Source organism: Pelmatolapia mariae, linkage group LG12 (assembly GCF_036321145.2).
Source record: "Pelmatolapia mariae isolate MD_Pm_ZW linkage group LG12, Pm_UMD_F_2, whole genome shotgun sequence".
In the NCBI taxonomy this organism is placed as follows: domain Eukaryota; kingdom Metazoa; phylum Chordata; class Actinopteri; order Cichliformes; family Cichlidae; genus Pelmatolapia; species Pelmatolapia mariae.
Window position 1 is genome coordinate 13139528 of NC_086237.1, and position 21029 is coordinate 13160556.

Consider the following 21029-nt stretch of genomic DNA (forward strand, 5'->3'; position numbering starts at 1 on the left):
CTTATTGGGTCAGTGTGTGAGTTACATGTCCGTTCCCAATGAGCATGTGGTTTCACTGTCAGATCCAACTCATCACAACCTATTTCAAAACACACAAGATGGAGCTGACAAAAACACTCATTCAGAGGCTTCATAAAAGGACTTGACTAACCATCAAGTGACTGTTGACTTGTCTTCATTGGCGCCCCGTATAATCCAGAATCAAATTTAAAATCCGTCTTTTCTTCCTTCTCAGTGTTGCCAAGCGCTCACTCATAGGGGGTCGTCCGATTGTTGGGGTTTTCTCTATATTATTGTAGGGTCTTAACCTTCCAATGTAAAGTGACTTGAGGTTACTGTTGTTGTGATTTGGTGCTGTATAAAAAATTAGAATTGAATAAGTCACAGAAAGAGAGCGGTTTTCTATAGGAAAACAAAGCTTTGGGTTTTGTTACTTTGAAGATCATCTACATGCGTGAAAAGCCATGTGAAAACTTAAATGAAAGGGGAAAGCCCTCAGAGCATTATATGGCCACTTTAAAGAAAGGATAAACATTGCCTATCTTTGCAAAGAATCTGAAAAGAAGCTGCAGAGGAGAGGTGCTCTTTATTGCTTAAAGGCAGACTTTAAAACAGTGGGAGCCACTCGGCTTCGTTTCGCAGACATAATGAGGGCCATGTGGTTGCTCTGTGGAATGAAACACAGCGACACCTTATAAGAATGCCTTTGGTAAACACACAGTAGTCCTGTAAGATTTACTGTAACAATAACTGTTGATCACCTTGAAGAGGAACGCCTTATTCTTGAGACAATCATAGGAGTTGGCTGAGATGTGAGGCAGCTGTCTTAAATGTTTACAGCGTTTACGCAGCATACCAAAAACTCTTAGAAGGTCTTTAGTGGTTTCTGTGTCCTAGTAATTCCACAGCAGAGTTAGTGTTACCAGACTAGCTATCATCACCCCTTGAGAGCTGCAAGGTTGGTGCATACCATCCCTAACCAGTGGGCTTGCCTGCTAGGCTAGAGAGAAGCTCCCGACTGTAAATCAGCCTTGTTCCCGAGCTCCACACCCATCCTGTTCTGGGTCTGGGGAAGAGCTGCGTGGCTGACCTCATCGCTTAGGCAACAGAGCCTGCCCCACATCCTCAGGAAACAGTGGAGAAAAACAATGAGCAGAGTCAGCGCTGGGGGCAGCTGGGGGGCCTTCAGTCTGTGATCCTGCTGCTAGAACAGCCTTTCCACTATTAAATGCTGTTGTACGATACTGTTCTTTCCACTCACAGCAGCCTTCAGTCTCTTCCTCTTCCCTCCCTGCCATACTGTTTCCATGCCTTCACTGTTCCCTGCTTTGTAACTTCTCTCGGAGAATAGTGCTGATTATTTTCCTAACAGGTCTGGGTAATGTAGTAGGAATCTGAGTCGCTGCTGTATTCTTCCAACATTACTCAAGCCGGGGACCTCCGGGGCATATCGGGGGGTTTCCTGGCTTTGAAAAAAATGGGCCTTTTTGGGGGTGGCAGCGCACCTAGGAATAATTGATCTGTCTATAGTAAAGGCAAAGAGCTTCTACTGCCTTATGTAAGGGAAGCGGGTGCATTTTTCTGTTATTCCTGCCTATGTGATCAACAAAAATGTATTTTCTACTTAAGTAAATTAAATCCCAGCTAAAAAAATATTACTGTCCTGTTGTTATTCCTTTGGGGGGAATAAGCTTGCTTATTCAGGGGTTAGCTGTCAGTAGGTCTCTGGAGAGGGGAATGTGTTTCCTTAAGCGGAGCAGGGAATCTCACTTCTTTTCTAAAGAGTAATTATGCTGTCATTAAGTTTTGTTTTAGTCCATATTTTGTTACTAAGACTGGGTAACAAACACTGATACTCTGACGGTGACAAAATGATTTCCAGCTTTCTTGGTTCCAAACCAAGGGCTGCAGTCTGTAGTAAACATGCTGCCTTCAGTAAATGTCGACAAATGAGTTTGAGAGCTGCTCAAACCTGATGAAGTGAAGAGGTGTTGGCAAAGAAGGAAAAGACGACGTGTAGCATAAAAATAACGATGATGATGATAATAGTTTTGGGTTCTATAAATGCTGTGTCATTTATATACAAGCTTTTCTTGTGTGAACTGATAAGATTATCAGTAAATTGTAGTCAATTTCTTTATATCTCTGCTGGGACTCTTTTCTTTGAACTGCTATTTTTCTCCATTCAGTAGTTTTTCTTTAGTTCCTGATTTAAAACCTGATCTTTTTTTTTTACACATTTTCTTTTTTCTCCACTTCTCCAGTGAGTGTCTGAGTTTCATGGTTTCATCGTCATCAGGGTTTTCCCTGTATGCAAAATCTACACAATTGTACAGTTTGAAAACATGAACCTCTGTATGCACAGTTTTATGAATATGGTCCCAGATCAGGTGATGTGGAAACGCTTCACCTACTGAAGCTTAAACCAGAGTGTGTCAGAGTTTCACTAGTGTTTGTGATTTTAAAAAACTGATATGAAGTTCAGCCCAACAGTTCTGTCTCTGTCTCATATAGACATTTAAAGTGAAATACATCATAACATTTAGAGTAACTTTACTGCTGTAATTATTACTTTTACAGCTAAGTTTAATTTAATTTTTTTTATTAGTTATAAATGTTATTAAAAAACTAGTGTGAATGAAACGGTAGTAGGATTATATTCATAAACAAAAGCTGACTTGCAACTACAACTTGATTATATGGGAAGATGAGAAAACCACCAAGTGTACATATGAGGTTTAAGTAATATAATAATTACTTATTCACAAAAATCCCGTTGGAACAGGTGGTACACTTTCCATATTTAAATAATTTTTCACATTATGACACTTTCTTTTGTCCTAACTGTATATTCTTAGTGTTTAACTCAAAGTATTAAGCCCTGTTAGTTTGAAGCTTGGGTGACTGGTTTCAGTCGGTGTTTAAGAGGGACAAGACGGTCTTTCTTTGACCGTTCTTCTCTTCCTACCCAATTACACTCTTATAGCACAAAAGGCTGCTCACTGACATGCAATTTATCTACATTCATGGCTATGAATGTGTCCTCAGTGACTGGGGTGTTACATCAGTCTCCACACGGTGCCATGTCATCTGATTTACTGGTCTGTGGGGAAGTTCTTTTATTTTGGTTTGGCGTTCCCTCCAAGAGGAGTGTCATCTTTCGGATATGGGATTGCTTGGCAGGATATTTTTAGATAGTAATCACCCTACAATGCTTTAGTCATTCTGATCCATTCATTCATCCATTGTCTGTTTGGGATTGTGTGTTGTACTGTATAGACAGGGTGCAAGCCCCTGCAAGGTTTGACCTTTATTTTTCCCCTGGTCCACTATTTAATCAAGTTTGCTTTTGGTCCATTTTCTTTCATTCTCACCCACATTCCCACTCTGTGGTTTCTACACAGCCTTCCTTGTCTGTCTCGCTGGCATCTAACCCTCCACCCCCTCTCCGTGGCCCCTGCCTGTCTTGTTTGATATAAATATCATGTTGGGTTGGCCTGATGGGGTAGGGTTTCACCCTGGGATTGTGGCCAGTTCTGCTCTTTTGCTCCCTGGCTATAAACAGGTGAGCTGTAGACCTCAGTGGCCCATCACCATTGCCCACATGTTAATAGAAAACATTAGGCAGCCTTGGTTTCCACCCTGCACGGTGAACTGTACTCTGTGGGCAATGGGCAGTACAAATTTTGACATCTCCCTTATCCTGGAATTCAAGGCATGCTGCAGTTAGTGGAATCCGTCCTGTAATTGTCAACACATTATTTTCATTTTCTGTACTGACAGATGGTGTTTTGTATTGGAGCACATTCTTCACAGGCTCACTACCTAGGATCCCGCAGCATTGAAGGAATGTCCTGCTTAAGTAGCTTTGATCACAAAGCGTCATTTAGATTCCAGTTGAGACAGGTTGGGTTTTTAAAATGAGTTTTCATTGGATTAGGGTGACTGTATGCTCCTGTTCCTGAGCCACCTTCCCTGCCTGCGTCCCTGCCTGATCTGCTTGCTTTTTGCCAAGTGGACAGAGGAATGTGTGGAATTCCCCCTGTACCTTCACTCCCATCTGATAAACACAGCAGGACGATGGCATGGCTTTGGGTGGGGGGATAGGGATGCAGACAAGACTGTACATGCGCCCACTGCCACAAGAATGTGTACAGTGTCCACATGACTTCAGTTGTTTGTTGAACATAATAAAGATTAGTTGGCACAGTGTGGCCGCAGTTGAATCCCCTGAAAGCGCTGCTGTTGGTTTAAATCAGCACATTGTACGAGTGAATCAGTTGGTGCACTTTACACCTTTGTCCTGCTTTCTTTTCAGGTTGCACACTGGTGTATCGCTGCTTTAATCATTCCCATCTATTCAGAGACTTAAAGCAGGCAAACCTAATACCTGCAGAATAACATGTAAAATACGATATGCTGTATAATAAATTGCCTGAGTCTCTTTCTTCTCCATCTTCTTTGTGAGAGAGGAGTAATGACATGGTTTAATCTTTAAACTGTTGGATGTCGAACCTGTTTCTGTATTCACTGTGAAACACAGCGTTTAAATCATAGCTCACGACTTTTGCAGACACCCTTTTAGATGACAGCTTCATTCTCCAGATCTTGCACAATGGACCATTGAGTCAGGATGCTGTTAGAGCAGAATTGGACTTTGTCCATTGTGGCTCCTACCCCCTGTCTGGAATGGAAAAGATTAGCCTGTTGCTTGGCTTACAGTGCATGTTTGGATTCTCGGTGTTTCTAACTCTTTGTGGACTTAACTTTTCTGAGGCTGGCGAAGGCTTGTTGTCTGTCCTCATCACAGTCAATGCTGCCCTCGTCAGGGAAATGAGGAGCAGCAAGCAAGTTTAACTCCCATTTTCATTCTTTCTCCTTTTATGAGCTGCAGTAAAAGACATCAGAGATGTGCTTACAGGCCACCCACTGAGAATGGTGTGTGTGGATTACAGGCTGCTTAGTCAAAAGCCACAAAAGGATGTGTGATGGAAATTTTGGATTTTCTTTCCTAATGTCCTGTTTTCACTGTCAGAGCAAATTTAAGGTACTTTTCTTTTCCTCAGACATACTTTCTACTTCTACTCTGTAACATGTCAGATGGAAATATTGTTTACTTCCCTAGGATGATCTCACATCTATTGTTACTTATTGTTTACAAATTCAAGTTTTTAACCTAAAGCACATAAATGTTTCGTATCAAAAATTCCTCTCTAGCAGTTTATACAAACTGTCAACTGTTTTTTGTAAATTTTTTTAAATTACCAGCATCAGAATATTTACAAACCAAACAACAGATTAAAAGAGAAGATAAATAGTTGAGATTATTCTATAATATAAATAATTGTTAACTTGAATCTAAAACAGAATCATTCTGTCAGTCAGTTTACTAGGCAATCATTTTTGCTCTGGTTTCTGGCTATACTGGTTTCACAGCATAACATATTATGAAAATTTGACCGGTATAATAAAATGTACATTTACGTTTAAGTACAGCTGCATGGAGGTTCTTACCTGCATAACTCCATTCCCCTAGTGACTATCTGTTGGACTGTTTCCCTGGCTATGCACACAAACACATATGCAATGGAGAAAACATCAGACAGAAGTGATATGAAAACACTGGTCTCTGTCCATGGCCAAAAAGAAGAAAAAATGTGATTTATTGGGACTGATTGCTTGAGGATGTGTATAATAAATCTGGTATCAAAGCAGCTTATAATTAATGAAAGACATTCGATATGTTTGCCCATGTTCTGTAACACCATCTCTCTCTCCATCATGAATTGTACTATCCAAAAAGTGTCTACATTATGGAACGGCTATATCTATATTGTCTGACTGTAACCTGTAACCTGTGACCTACATGCAACCACACACATGCGCTGAACCCTGTCATATGAAAGAAACACAAACTTATCAGATCTAGAGTAGCTATGATACGTTGCGTATATGGATAGGAGCAGTCTAGCTGAGCTGCTGTGCCTATTTTTCCTTTATGGGTGTAACAAGTTTGGAACTGGGACCAAAATGACAACACGAGAAGCATGCTTCTCAGGTGAAAACATTTAGCATAACCCCAGTTCTTTGAAAAGCAAATGAGGGTTGAAAGAGAACTGTGTATCATTAAGGCCCGTACATCATAATAATGGAGAAAACAAACTCAGAAACTGATGGCTTATCACAGTAAAATGTACTAAAATGTATTTCCTATTATGGATGCACTGGCTTGTGTACCTGGATACTCTGTGTATATTTATCCTGGAGATCATGGTCCTGTGTCAGGCATATATGTGTAGTATCACCAGCTGGGAGAAGGAATAATAAGTGCAGAGTTGCTGTGAAAGGAGTTGTCTTATAAACTTGGCTCAGAGGGCCTGAGGCAGCATGGCTGCCCTCTCTGTCAAGGCTGTGAAGAACTTTCTAGGAATACATGGCCATAATTAGTAACCTAAGGCATTTATTTATTAATTTATTTTGATTTGAAAGGCTCTAAGCTGCTGCTTCATGAGAAATGTAAATCAGTACCTAAATGCGCTATATTTCACATGACTCACCTTTGTCCCAAAACACAGTTGTGGTATTCTTTTTTTTAATCTAGCGGCTTTGTTTCATGAGTGACAAAGTCAACTTCAGTGAGACCTTGCTCAGCATGTCAGCACCAGGTGCAGATTATTTTGGGCTGGTCATGATATTTCAGCACATTTGCACAGACATGGGCTACTCACAGAGCTTCCCGCTTTAAATAGATTTGAGCTCCCATGTGGTTTATGTCAAACTTTTCAGGGCTTGTGGCAGTGTCTGTGGATTGAGGGCTGTGATGAAGGGTTGAGACCGAATATATATGAAATTTGAAAGATGGAGACAGGTGTGAGTTTTTCTTTTTCAGATATAGACCGGTCTGTCGCTAGAAGATGTACAAGATTTAAACTTTTGTCACACATTATTCTTGCTCTTGACCAAACACCTGTGAAGCTCAGATCTGTTGGTCATATTTTGTTAAGTTCATTTCAGCGTTTGTGTTGAGATAAGAGGGCACTGAGAGGATACCGTTTGCCCCTTAAACCACTCCCCCATTAGACTGGCAGCCTGTTATCGCTTCACGCTGCTCACACTCACACATTGGCACCCACACAGTCACAGTCCTTCATCAAGGATATTACACATACAGGTGGAAAGAATGTAAGTACAGATACTGAACTTTGTCAGGATTTCAAAACTAGATGGTTGTGTTGCATGTATGTGTTTCTCTCTGTGTTTGTGTATTTTATGCTGGAGTTTTCTCCATTGACTTCATTCAGGTTGAAGTTGGGATTTAGTAGTGGTGGAATATTTTGAGAATTTGAATTATTTTGTAAAATATAAACTTTTATGAAGTTTTCCAGAATGATATGTAATCAGATGAATCTTGTTTCTTAACTTCTTTAACATTTTTTTTTAACTTGTCAGCTCTCAAATACTTTAGAGTTAGATATTTTCCCTTTGGTTGCTCTAAACGGGCGCAAGTTTTAATCCTATCTCACCAGTGACTTGGTTTGATGTTAAGAGATTAAAATATTAACTCAGAAGAGGCAGGAAATTAAACTTAACAAATCCAAATCTAGAGAGCCAGTCTGTGCTAGACAGACAGGTGGTAAGAGCTCCCTGTTTCTTGGATATTTGGACAGTTTTCCATCCTGCCTTTCAAAGATATTATTCTGTGTAACAGGGCCAAGCCTCTGTAGTGTAACACTATGCAGCCAGTGATTGCGGTCTATTCTAGACATGCTGCAGATGGATGGATTGTGTGATGTAAGAGTCTATTTTGTTCCTGCGTTCCACCAAACACTCATCAGGGTAACACTGTACCCCCTCAACCCTGGACCGGATTCAGAAACATTTTCTGTCTCTCTGCTTCTTTGTTTTATCAGTCTGTCTCGCGAAGTTCACACTCATGCTCTTGAAACTAATACTAATCATAGACATGAACTTGGATGCATGGCACACTGAGCTGACAGATCAAATGCATGGTTGCTCTCATTGACTTCAAGTTTGTATCTTAATGTGGACTACGGGAAAAACATATTGCCAGTTTCTGGGAGTGTTTTATGATTTAGGTATAGAAATTGGGTCTAAGTGTTGTAGTGTGCCATGCTGTGGTGGTCACATTTGGCCATGTACCCACCACAGCATGGATGACCTGCTGTGAGGAGAAACCAGTTTTGTTGACAGGCTGGAATGAAGGGCTCAGACTCGCTGGCATTGTCTGTTACAGCCTGACGCCAACATCAGTAGTGACCTCAGAGCACCCATCCATCCGTCTGTCTGTCCACCCATTTTGTTAACCAGTTATTCAGCAAGAGCTGCAAGGGCTTACAAGGATAACACACTATATCATCCACAGCTAAGGCCAGTATAAAATCACCGGTTACTCTGATATTCTTTGAGCTGTGGGAGGAAACCTACACAGACACAGGGAGATTATGCTTGCTCTTCACACAGAAGGGAGATCCCACTGAAGGTGTGATTGGTTTTCATGTTTGCAGGCTAAAACATCTTGGAAAAAGACCTTTAGAATTTGTTTACCTTAGACAAATAGATCTATTCTGATTGATTGTTGTTTTGGTTGGACAGATCATTTTTTATGTTCTCACTGTGCCTTGAAACATGAATGAATTGCATCTTTCAGACGCGTTACTGGCAGACCTGGAATCTACTACATCCCACATCTCAAAGCGACCTGTATTCTTGCCCGACGAGACGCCCTACTCCATCCCTACAGGAGGACAGCCCTACCAAGATGTTACACTTCCACCTCCGGTCCCTCCTCCACCTTCAGCTGAAGCTCTGAATGGGTCCCTGAGAGATCAGCCAGATTCCCACCACTCCTCTCAGCAGGTAGATCTCTGCAATGTTTGTGATCTGATCTCACTTAGTATATCAGACTCTTCAAATGAGAAACAGTAAATTTTACATTAATTTAAAAAATTAAAAAAAACCTCAGCAATGACTGATTGGTGTATTCTCTACAGTCACTGGGTTCGGCACAGAAGAGCTCATGGTCAAGGGACAGTAGCAGTTCTCCATTATCTCACATTGAAGAGGACCACGTCTACAGGTAACTTCCACACACTCAGGATGTTGTGTATGTAAACCTGATTACGTCATCTGGCATTTTCTTTAACTTTTAGTTTCTTTCGGTAAGTTATCTCTGTCTCTTTAGTTTCCCAAACAAGCAGAAGACATCAGACTCCTCTACAACAGCCATGACTTCTGCGTTGGGCAGTAATCTGTCAGAGCTTGACAGGCTTCTGCTGGAACTTAACGCTGTGCAACAGAGCTCCCCTTCATTTCCCACTACAGGTAGAGACAAAGGCTTCAGATTTATCAGTTCTAATGGGATTGAGCATCATTAGTTTGAATGTTATGTGTCCACAGAGGAGGCAGCTCCTCCCTTGCCATCCTGCAGCATCACTCACTACGAGAACGGCGGCACACCTGACATCTTGGTAAGCCCACCACCTCAGGAGAAACCAAAGAGGAATGGGAGGATGGAGGACGCCCGACCTACTGTGGAAAGTCTGCTGGATGAGCTGGAAGGCTCGGTGCCTTCACCCAGGTATCTCCACTACAGCTGGGGTCTAACTTGGCATTAAAGTCCCCTCTAATCAGTGTTGCAGACTTTGTTCCTTTTTGTTTTGTGTTTGATTCACTATACTAGTTCAGAGTTAGACACTAAAAACGGTCTTTATATTCTTCAGCAGAAAGTTTCTGAGACCTGGCAGAGTAGACCTGTCATGTTCATTTGCAGTTCTGTATTTTTATCCCTAGACTCTACTAGAATAGCTTTGCATGATTTGCAGATTAAATTAATCCTAATATATCTGATACAGAGTCTTTGTGTAGCCCCTTCAGTTCATCCACTGTCTCAAGATATTTTAGTTCTCTCCCTGTAAGGCCACCCTCCCTTTAGTCAACTTTCTTCTGATGCGCTGACCCTCTCAAACAAATGATGTGTGGGGCTTCTGCAGTCACAGAGATTCATACCTGAATATTTGCTCATTTTGTCATTGCGTAGAACTTAAGAGTAGAAAAAATATTTGCAGATGTTGGGCTCTTTTTTTTTTTGTGTGTGTGCAATTTCTCCCCTCATGCGACCTTATTGAAAAGGATTCCAGAAAAGTTCCACACGGGGAGGTATATATATTTAAAATGTATGTGAGAGTGTTGATGTTGGATCTGGTATGAGCAAATGCAAATATTTGAGGTTTCTGAATGTGTATTAGCATTTACATCTTCTTAACAAATACATGCATTTTCCATGCGCAGTAAAAGATTGTTTAAATAAGTTTACAGCAGCAATAAATGGTAGCTGTATTGCTTTGTGTGTGACAGCTGCCGTGGGGAGACTGAGACATTGTGGGGCAACACAGCACCTGTTTTGCTTTGATAATTAGAAATCATCAACTTACACAATTTTGAGCTTCACTATTAAAAAAATGTCAGTGTTTGTATGGATTTAATAATCACAATGACTTGTGTTTTCCAGCCCCTCCACTCACCACAGTGACTTGGACACATCCTCTCAACAGCAGGCCAGAATTTCAGCTTCCTGTGCCACCAGAGAGCTCGATGAGTTGATGGCCTCTTTGTCTGACTTCAAGGTATAGAGCCCCATGAGGGAGCATTGGAAAGGCTTTATTTAAACAACAAATCCCAAGCTTCTCCTGTCATGTTCTTCATGATTGCTTTCTTCTTCTTCTTCTCTCACTTGTGCTTCTCTGTTCCTCTAGCCTAGCTCTTTAGGCTCTCTGCTAGAACCAGCAGGAGCATCTTCCAGCTCTTGCCGCACTCCAATGTCCTCTTCCATTTCCCCCATGGCTTCTCCTTCCTTGAGTCTGTCCCATCCGTCTGCCTGTGCCTCTCCTCTCTTCTCTTTACCTGCTGGGCTAGAGCTACATATAGATGAGGATGGAGGAGATGGTGGCATGTTGAGACCCCACCCTAGCCGTCTCTCTCCACACAGTCCTACATCCTCATATTCTGCAACCAGTGAGCTAGACCTGGACTCTGTCATAGATGTCTCTGCCACCATGCTATCATCTCAAACCAAGTCTCTGCTAGTCCTCTCTCAGTCTGCTTCCTCTAACTCCAACCTGCTAAGAAGTAGCCCAAGTCCTTCCAATACCACTACCCCTTCACTTACCTCAGTTATCACTGTCCTGGATCACAAGTCCTCCAAGTCCCCAAGTCCATCTGTAGAACGGGTCTCACCCTCAGCTTCTGGAGGTAAATCCTCTTGTGCTCCTGAGAGTGTAAGCAAGGGTTCTCCTTGTTTTTATGATCTCGATGTCAGTTTCTCGTCTTCGTCTTTACCTACTACCCAAAACCTCACCCCTCAGGTCTCAGCCCCCTCACCCCTCCCCGTTTTTGTCTCTCTGTCTCCACCTTCAAAAACATCCTCACCATCTCCAGTCTCGCCACTAATAGTCTCTTCTCCAATGGCCTTTAATAACCACAACAGACAGTTGCTGGAGACAGCACCCGCAACCCATACAACCACCAACTTCACTGTACAGCAACCCCCTGTGGTAGAGCCATCCCTGGATGAGGCACTAGACAAGCTTCTAGCAATGAGTTTTTCACAAAATCACACAATGGCGAATGTGGATGGACCTCAGCTGAAGAATGATGCAGAGTGTCTAGGCAGAGGAATGCAGGAGGTGCACGAGGAGCTTATCCTACCCTTGGACAGAAGCAGTGTCCAGCCAGACACTTTCACCAACACTTTTACAGACGATTCAGTGGACGGAGGCACAGATGGGAATGGAGACCTGGACTGGGCAGACGAAGAGCTGTCCATGTCCTTACATGACGGTCTGGATGGCACCATGACCCCTTACACTGAGAGGCTCTATACAGATGGCAGCATGACCCCACTGACAGAGGCCAGCTGGATGGATGAGTCCATGACCCCATCATCATGCCCCGGGACCCCTGACATCACCCTGGACCTGCCCCTGCTTCAGACTCCTACTATAGACAGAGTCTCAGCGTCTGGACATGTACGCTTCGCCGGCCCTGCCTGATTTTAAAATAGGCTTGTTTTCCTAGCTAATGAGACTGATGCTCCTTTAAATCCCAGCCTCTGCTGCAAGGGTTTATCTTGCATGTTTTTTGAAAAACTAAAACATGGCATCTAATATTTTATCTGCTATTTTGACCACTACTATGATCCTTACATCAGATACGATTATGATTGACTTGTTAGCTTTCAGTATCATCAGGGCTGTGATTGGCCAAAGTCTTGAGCTCGATTCTTTTCATCCCTGTAAACAGACCTTGGAGGAGACGCGTGATTTGAGATCCTCTCAGACAATTTCATTAATAATATGGTGCCCAGTTACTCCAAAAATATATTGCTTACCCCTAATTTAGCCAGGCAAATGAACCAGGCAGAAAAACGCTAAATTTTTAAGCTTTAATCGATATATAGAAACTACATGTATTTATTTAGAAGAAAATGCCTTGTAAGTAAGAGGCTGAAGGAGTTGAAGCAAGCTAATTAATAGGTTTTGCTTGGAAACTACTCTTACAACTAACCTGCTGTTTGGTAGCACCAGCACTCTGCATGGCACCACTGCATTTGTGTGAAGGACCAAACTGAGACCTGATGTTTATGTGGCTGCTTGAGAAACTGAAGGATGAGAGTTAGATCATCGATAGCAGTGGCTTCTGCTGAAAGCATGCATAAAGTTTCTAATATGGGACTCTGAGCTCAGTGACCACTGCTTTGCCGGCACATCAGTGACTTGAAAATGGCTGGTGTGACTGACCTGCTGCCTCAGTGCTCTGCTGTAAGTGCTTGAGCTTGTAAATTGGAGTGGACATATGATAAGGTGTTCGCTCCCTCCCCCCCGCTCTTAGATAAAATCAGTTATTAGGCGCACTAAGGAGACTCCCAATGTGCACCCCATGTACCGAGAGGCTCACCTGCGCAGGAAGATGGGACCCATCATTGTAAACAAGAACTCTTCCCAGGACCGTCTCATAGAGGAGCTTCAGGGTAAGCTTGGGATCGGCCGCTCAGAACGGAGGCGCAAACAGTCCGATGATTGGCTGACGGAGGGTGTCATCGTCACGTCCAAACCTCAGCGATATCGTCCCGATGGGGCGGGCAGTGAGGTCGACAAGGTTGGCTTCAGTGTGCTTGACAGTTTCCACAAATTCTCCTTTCGCAATTATTTCACTTTTGTTTTCCTTTTCTGCACATTTCCTGTCTCCTTCCTTCCTTCTGTTTTTCCTCTTTTCTTCAGATCATAATTCCCCCCGAGTCTCCTGTCCCTGTGAGGAAGGTGCTGCCACCTCCCTCTCCCCCTACCCCTCGTCGCCCCCCTGTCATAGAAGAACCTAAGCGACCCCTCCCAGTACAGCACCTCCCTGTCCCAATACCACCCCCACCTCCTCCACCTCCTTCACCACCTCCACAACGTACCCACCACATTCACGAACCAGTTCCCGCTCCACCTCAGCAGTTCATAAAAGCCTCACCTCCACCGGCTCCAGTCCAGAACCCTTCTACGCCTAAACCAGAGCCGCCTCCTCCTGTCCTAAAAACCCCAACCCAGCCACCAACAGTGGACTCGGTTCCCCCAGTTGCACCCAAAGTCCTGGTCTCTGTAGGCTGCCAAACTGAGTATGACCCCATCTTCCCTCCAATGCAGGCATGAACCCCTCCCTCTTTTATTCCTTCTGTTTTTCACGCTTATTTCAAAGTTAAGTAACCCTAAACTTAAATAGTTTTGTTACATTTCAACAGTAAATAACTATTTTCATACGGAACCATTTCAGATTATGGCCCAAGGGAAGGGTGGTGTCTCCGGTGGACCCCCGACACAGGTCAACAAGCTGGACAACATGCTTGGCAGCCTGCAGTCTGACCTCAACAAACTGGGCGTGCAGACAGTAGCTAAAGGAGTTTGCGGAGCCTGCTGTAAGCCGATTGTGGGACAGGTGAGATGGTTCGGTTATGGTAATCTTTTGTCTGTAACATAAATAGATGTTTTCTAATCATGCTTTGGTTATCTGTTTTTTGTCAATTATTTTTTAGGTGGTGACCGCCATGGGCCGCACATGGCACCCCGAACACTTTGTGTGCACACACTGTCAAGAGGAAATCGGCTCCAGGAACTTTTTTGAACGTGAAGGACAGCCCTACTGTGAGAAGGATTACCACAATCTGTTCTCTCCGCGGTGCTACTACTGCAACGGGCCCATACTGGATGTGAGTCACTGCTCTCCACACATGTGGTCTCTGCTGTAGACGTGTCAGCCAATAATAAATGTCTTCAATGTCCATTCAGAAAGTTGTGACGGCGCTGGATAGGACATGGCATCCCGAACACTTCTTCTGCGCTCAGTGTGGCTCTTTCTTTGGCCCTGAGGGTAAAGTGATACAAGTATATGTTTTTAATCATACTGCTTAGCAGTTCTCTACTTTAGAGTGGATATAATCTCTTGTCTCTTTCTACTTTCAGGTTTTCATGAAAAGGACGGAAAGGCATACTGCAGGAAAGATTACTTTGACATGTTTGCACCGAAATGTGGCGGCTGTGCCAGAGCCATTCTGGAAAATTACATCTCAGCTCTGAACTGTCTTTGGCATCCCGAGTGTTTTGTTTGCAGGGTTAGTGTTATGCTTTAGTCAGGAACTTTTCTATAATAGTTTGCACACCTTGTAAGAAAAAGAGTACTAAAATAATAACGTGTGTGTGTGTGTGTGTGTGTGTGTGTGTGTGTGTGTGTGTGTGTGTGTGTGTTTCTGCAGGAGTGCTTCACCCCGTTTGTGAATGGAAGCTTTTTTGAGCACGACGGCCAACCCTACTGTGAAGTGCACTACCACGAGCGCCGCGGCTCCCTCTGCTCCGGCTGCCAGAAGCCCATCACGGGGCGCTGCATCACAGCCATGTCCAAGAAGTTTCACCCAGAGCATTTTGTCTGTGCCTTCTGCCTGAAACAGCTCAACAAAGGCACCTTTAAAGAGCAAAACGACAAACCCTACTGCCACGGCTGCTTCATCAAGCTGTTCAGTTAGAGAGTTAGGGGGAACGTTTAACACTGGCACACTTGGGTCAGGGCTAAAATGAGAGTCTGAAGCATTTCTAGCACAGGGAGAGTGAGAACGGGTTTAGTTTGTATCACAGGAAGCTGTCTCTGGATGATGGCGTTGGAAGTGTGTATGGGCTAAGTATGTGCATGTGGTTGAAGCGGTGTGCTGCTTCGGCCAGACTAAATGTTTTTCATGTCATTCAGAATTTTTTTTTTTTTTTTAGATTGGCAGCAGTTTATTTGTGAAGCTTTTTATGTGTTGTGAGCGGGTGACTATATCGGATGAAGGTATATTCAGTCTTTAAAGGAAAATCTTTTTTTCCCCCCCTCCAAATCAGCAACTTTTCTCCCAGTCTACTTAGATGTGCTGAAACAAACAGCTGTCTCTGTTTTGTTTGTTTGTTTGTTTTGAGTGTGTATGTGTGTAACCCTCAAATCATTTTATTTTTTATCTTTTTAGAAGGTGATAAATTGTTACTAAGCACACTGAAACTCTGATCTATGAAACGCTCGGTGTGTGGTAAAGTTACTCACTGGTTGAGTGCGTCATTTTAGAAATCAAAACAATGAACATATGGCAGGGAACAGGTGACCTGTTGTTTTTACACAATATAAACTTTTTTTTAACAAATGATCAGGATGAAAGGCCTTTTACGTTCTCTCTTCCCTAGTATAAAGTCAGATAAGGCACATCTTTATATAACTGATAAAGTTGTGTTTTATGGTGAAATGCATCTTTAGTGTCCCTTGACCAGAAACCCCTTTCTAGTATGTCATATTTTAATTAAAGGTGCATACTGTGTTACAAAGCAGTCAAGGGCAAACTGAGCATGGATTAATATTTGACTCAACAGTCACTGCGGTGTTCACTCTTCATTACACGTGCTGCCAAATCATTCCTTTTGGTTCCTCTGAATTAAAGCGAGTCTAAAAGCAGTTTGTTGGATTTGCCTCATACAGTAAAGTGAAACTGCACAGAGATATTGGGAGTACAGTGTTTTTGTGCTACACTACCCTTACTGTTTCTGAGTACATCCTGAGAATTTTTTGTTGTTGTTTTTTGTACATATCCAATGCAGCTACATTGTAAGCATGCACATGTGTTTAATAACCACTCGTTAAAAGAAGGAAAGGGCTGCTGGGAAGGTATAGCGGAGATATTTGGATGTCTTTGCTGATATTACTGTATCGAGAAGCTGATGAATGTTTGTTTTTGAGAGAATGCAAACCGTACACACAATTTGCCTGTGATATTCCGATAACTATGCAACTGTGGATTAACAGCTTTGTATTTCAGCATCAGCATCTATTTCTTAGGCTGTCTGTGCCATTGTATCATGTCTAATAACACTGGCAAATTCAGCAGAAAATACTGAGAGCAGGTCAAGAGTCCGCTGTTCTGTTTTCATGTTATTAGTCTGTGAGTTTGTAAAAATGAGAGCCTGGTGGTCTGCTAGAATAACTCGTAGGACTAGGATGACTCGTCTCCCTCAGCGTCTGAGTAGCATCTACTGTATGACCACCAGGTTGGGGTTCTGTACATGGTTATTCATACACAGCAGACAGATTTGGCCTTTTGTCTTGTTCAGGGAATTCTAGAGCCTTAATTCTTTTTTTTTCTTTTCTTTTTTTTCTCACTGTATTTAAGATATCCTGTAACAGTCGTCTTTTCAAAATGACTTTCGTAGAGGTTATTTAACCAAAGCCATACCTTCTTTCAGTTTTTCTTGTCTGTTCACTTTGTTTTTTCTTTTCACTTTGAATGTCAATAGATACAAATAGTGAGATTCCTCTGTTCTAGCCTGATTATGCCAATAAATTCAGTTTTGGTATCAAAATGTCATTCAAGGGTCTAATTTATGCTAAGCTTTTACTTTGTGTGCAGCTGTTACCCTTAAGCGTTTGCAATTTCTTAGCTTCTAGAGAAGCTTTGCATGATTCACAGGTAAAAATGAGCCTTATTTATCTTGGTACAGTCTTACACAAGCTGTTTTAGCTTTCTAGTGCTTCCCTTTAAGCTAGCCATCTTCTGATTGGCTGAATAGTGCAGACAAAAGGTTTAAGAGAAGATGAGTGTGGCTATACTAAGGATACCTGCTCTCACTAAAATCATCAAAAACACTCACAGAGATTGTTTGTACGCACGACGACTTCATTATGTAAAGTTTAATTCATCACAGTTACATAGATAATATAAAATAAGGAAAATCATCATAGGTCCACTTTAATCAGACATTAGTCTAGCTGTAGAGCACCTCTTTCAGGACGAGGTAAGAGCCCTCTTCTTCTGCTTATCCACTTCAGGGTCACAGGTGGGTGATAGGCAGAGTACACCCTGGAGAGGTCACAGAGCTAATGCATAGATTATTCATGCTCACGTTTACACCTTTAGCTAATTTAAAATCACCAATGGGGATCAAGACATGCAGGAACAGAGGATTCAAACCCACAACCTTCACAGCACCCTGCTGTCCCTACTCACTATGATAAGTTAGCCCTTTTTAGTTAGGAAATTCTACAAAGTCTAGGCAGAAGGCCCGTATTATTCATAACCTTCAGATAAGAAAAATAATGAATAAATGATTCGTTTTCGTACAGAAACCCTTTGAAAGTTCAGTGTTTGGGAACGTCTTTCATCGGTTGTGGGCGCTAGTGAGACATTTTGCACGCTTACGTAGACAAACAAAACAGAAGACGAGGAAAACCAAACCTCGACTGTGATTGGACGAGGAGTCACGTGGCTATCTTCGTACCCGGAAAGATGACAAATGTTTCTTTGCAAGATTTCAGGTGAGTCGACCAAATTTATCAGGTTTAGAATAGTTTTAAGACAACAAATTCTTTTTGTATCTTATGATTGTACAAAGCTCGTGTAAGGGTCGGTGTTTACGGTAGTTCAGTGTGGAGGCTATTTGCAATGTGGAAGAGCCTTTGAGCCATTGTTGGTCGTTAACGTCGAAGCGGCTGGCTCACTGTTTACACAGTTCGGCTGGAAAACGCTTTTTGCGATGGTCTCAGTTTTATATTTTGAAGTTTTATTTATATCCTTAATACGTGAACAGAATTTGCTAAAGTTGAGCGCTTTTCTCTTTTGTTTTCACGTAATAAAGCAAGTAGCCCAGGTCGATGGTATCTGCGCTGACTCGTGTTTTTGTTGTTATCTGCCCCCCTCCCCCTCTATTGTGTTCGAGTTCCCAAGGAAAGCCTTTATTGTAAAACATGACTGGACTATCTTTCAGATCCCCATCACACTCTCTTTGAATGCTTATCCAGAACAAAACTGTTACAAAACAACATCAGTCCCTGCCATCAAGGCAGCACATATATCTGCTTTTACAGTGTGATTGGCATAGCTGTGTTTCTCGTACTTTCCTGCACGGTGCTCACTCATCAATCGCATTCCTCAGCTTTTCATTTTCACTGTCTGTTGTAGAGCCAAGCTTTAATGATCGTTCAGCACGTCTCATGCCCGATTTCTTTTGTTGTGAACAGGACATACTGGGCGGAAATGGCATCCTACTTTGATGAACACAACTGCGAGCCCACCGACCCCGAGGAGCAGTACCGCCAGAATGCTCTCCTTGAGATGGCCAGGTGAGGGCGAGCAAACAAAGAGGCTTTATTCTCATGTGTGCAGTGCTCTGACTGACTGTTGGTGCCCGCGTTGGTGTTTACAGGTATTTGATACAGGGCTTGGACTGGATCGACGCACGCTATGCTGGCATGTCAAGCTGGGACCAGAGGCTTCCTCCTCCGGCTGCCAAAACTGCCGTTCAGACCCTCACTGTGATCGTTATAACTGCTGAACAAGCAGGTAGACAGAACCATGAGAATTAACTGCCCTGACATTTAGGTTGATGATCGGGCCATGATCTATGTAAAATCTACGTAAGCGTGCATATCACCTGAGATTTTGATGTGGCTTTTTGTTTTTCATTCTCACAGGCAGAGGTCTCAAGTGTCCTGTGTGTCTGCTGGAGTTTGAGGAGCAGCAAACGGCTCGAGAAATGCCTTGCAAACACCTTTTCCACTCAGGATGTATACTGCCATGGTTGGACAAGGTAACGCTCCCGTGTTTGTGCTTCTCTTTGAAATAGAAAACACACGAGCGTGACCTCTTACAAATCTCTTTTTGCTTCTTTGTCGTCTTTAAACTTTAGACCAACTCCTGTCCGCTCTGCCGACTTGAATTACCCACCGATAATGCAGACTACGAGCAGTTTAAAAAAGACAAGGTGGGTGTGTTTGAGTGTGTCCTATCCTCACGTTTAACCGTACATTTATCGTGGCATTAGCTGAATATTGTTGTTATTTATTTATTTTTCTGATCTGCAGGAGAGAAGGAAACAGAGCGAGCATCGGCTGGAGGGCCTGCATGGAGCCATGTACACATGACGCCGCAGTGCTGTTGGGCAAGGTTGTGGCACGTTGACATTTTAGTTTAATGAAAGCTTGAGAAGTGCATAAAGCTGCATTCGCACACCATTTCAAACAGAGTGTAGTTTCACGCTCAGGGATGGGGAAACAGTGTGAAATATTTGGCAAAATATCAGCAAATCCTACATAAATTGTAATAATGAAAAATGGACCACAGTAAAAAAAAACCACATCGGGTTATCTGGAATGACTTTATGTCGGGCAGTCGGGATGACTGTCGAGGATTAATGTAAACAGGCTCCTGTTCTCCCCACTCTGTTGACATGGTGTGAATGCAGTGTAAGCAACAAGGTCATTAAACATTTAAAATGCTCTTTTTCTCACTAGCTAGGACCATTATACTTCCACATCCTGTTGCCAGCAGAGCGCTCTCAGACACAGCAGCTGCTTTTTCTTTTCCTTTAAAAAAACAAACAAAAAAACAACTTTGTAGGCTATAAATGGACAAAATCTGTTCGTCTGTATTTGTTCAAAGACTATGAAGTTATGATTTGTAATTTATGATTTTAACATCTGTCTGCTGCTGTTCTTACTTCTTCATAAAAATAAAAATAAATGAATAAAAAAATGGATTTTATTTAGTTTGTTTTTTTTAATCAAAAGCTTAATTTTAAAAGAATCGCCAACAAGCTTAGCGGACGTCAAATTCTGGGTTGCCCATTGTTCACTGATAAATGCCCGCATCTTTCAAACTCCACGTTCCCAGTAGAGAACGGGCTTTTTTGTACATTTGCGGTCTCAGCAGATTTTTCTGTCTGTTCCTCATGCTGAGTAATTTGATCTGTAATTGGGAAGATTTGTGGAGTTCCCTTTCAGCTGGTCCCATGATGTTTTGATTTTAGAAAAAACACTGGCTGTCCTGTAGCCTATCTGGAGCGAATATTAATAACACAGTCTGCACAGAATTGGTTTTAATGCTCCTGAATCATATGACAATCTTCAAACTGCGTCCACGTCACAGTGATAATCTGGGAAACATTTAAAACAGGCTTTTTTTTCTTTTTTTTTAACCAATTATGAAGCTATTTATGTCAGTTGCTCTGTCCAAAGTTTTTTCTATTTATGCTTGCAAATAAGTAGCTGGCCTTTTTTTTTTTTAAACGTTAGAACGTATAAAACACTAACCATAGTTAGAGTGATGCTGTTATTATCTAACAAGTACGGCGTGCTATGATTAGGAAGCCATGTTGGTCTTTGTTTTAAAGGGAACTTATTCACAGCAGGCTGCATATAGTGTTACAGCGGTGGGTGCTCATGTTGCACACAGTTAAAGTTTTAAATTGTGAGGTCGGTGTATGTACAAGTATTTCCTGTGAGCCAAAAGCTCAGACTGCTCTAAACACCATCTCAGACAAAAGGATCAGTGAACTCATGGAGTGCTGAGAAGTTCATCAGCTGTCCATATGTCCCTCCATTATTAACAAGTACTGCTGCAGTACACAGTGGGTCTTAGACTGGCGGTCAGACTTTAGTGACATGAGATGAATGTGTCGTGGATATGACTG

At 42.4% G+C, this 21029-nt stretch overlaps 2 protein-coding genes across 2 annotated transcripts; both read left to right on the forward strand.

Moving 5' to 3' along the window:
- Window positions 1–8646: 8646 nt before the first annotated feature.
- On the forward strand, window positions 8647–16925 carry pxnb (paxillin b). Its single transcript, XM_063490038.1, has 10 exons — window positions 8647–8877; window positions 9012–9097; window positions 9203–9342; window positions 9418–9598; window positions 10529–10643; window positions 13831–13992; window positions 14090–14263; window positions 14343–14424; window positions 14517–14665; window positions 14807–16925. The coding sequence occupies exons 1-10, from the start codon at window positions 8647–8649 to the stop codon at window positions 15071–15073; spliced, it is 1587 nt and encodes a 528-aa protein (XP_063346108.1). The 3' UTR covers window positions 15074–16925.
- Window positions 16926–17803: 878 nt separating this feature from the next.
- rnf181 (ring finger protein 181) lies at window positions 17804–20065 on the forward strand. Its single transcript, XM_063489952.1, has 6 exons — window positions 17804–17877; window positions 18580–18681; window positions 18765–18901; window positions 19033–19148; window positions 19248–19322; window positions 19423–20065. Exons 1-6 carry the CDS (start codon window positions 17849–17851, stop codon window positions 19480–19482), a joined length of 519 nt encoding a protein of 172 aa, XP_063346022.1. The 5' UTR covers window positions 17804–17848; the 3' UTR covers window positions 19483–20065.
- Window positions 20066–21029: the final 964 nt, after the last annotated feature.

Bases quoted from the DNA above. Each gene is read 5' to 3' on its own strand.
- pxnb (XM_063490038.1), top strand. From the start codon at position 8,647: ATGAATGAATTGCATCTTTCAGACGCGTTACTGGCAGACCTGGAATCT. The intron at 9,098-9,202 runs GTAACTTCCACA...CTGTCTCTTTAG, and splicing joins GAAGAGGACCACGTCTACAG to TTTCCCAAACAAGCAGAAGA. The intron at 10,644-13,830 runs GTATAGAGCCCC...GAACCATTTCAG, and splicing joins CCTCTTTGTCTGACTTCAAG to ATTATGGCCCAAGGGAAGGG.
- rnf181 (XM_063489952.1), top strand. From the start codon at position 17,849: ATGACAAATGTTTCTTTGCAAGATTTCAG. The intron at 18,902-19,032 runs GTAGACAGAACC...TCATTCTCACAG, and splicing joins TATAACTGCTGAACAAGCAG to GCAGAGGTCTCAAGTGTCCT. The intron at 19,149-19,247 runs GTAACGCTCCCG...TTTAAACTTTAG, and splicing joins TACTGCCATGGTTGGACAAG to ACCAACTCCTGTCCGCTCTG.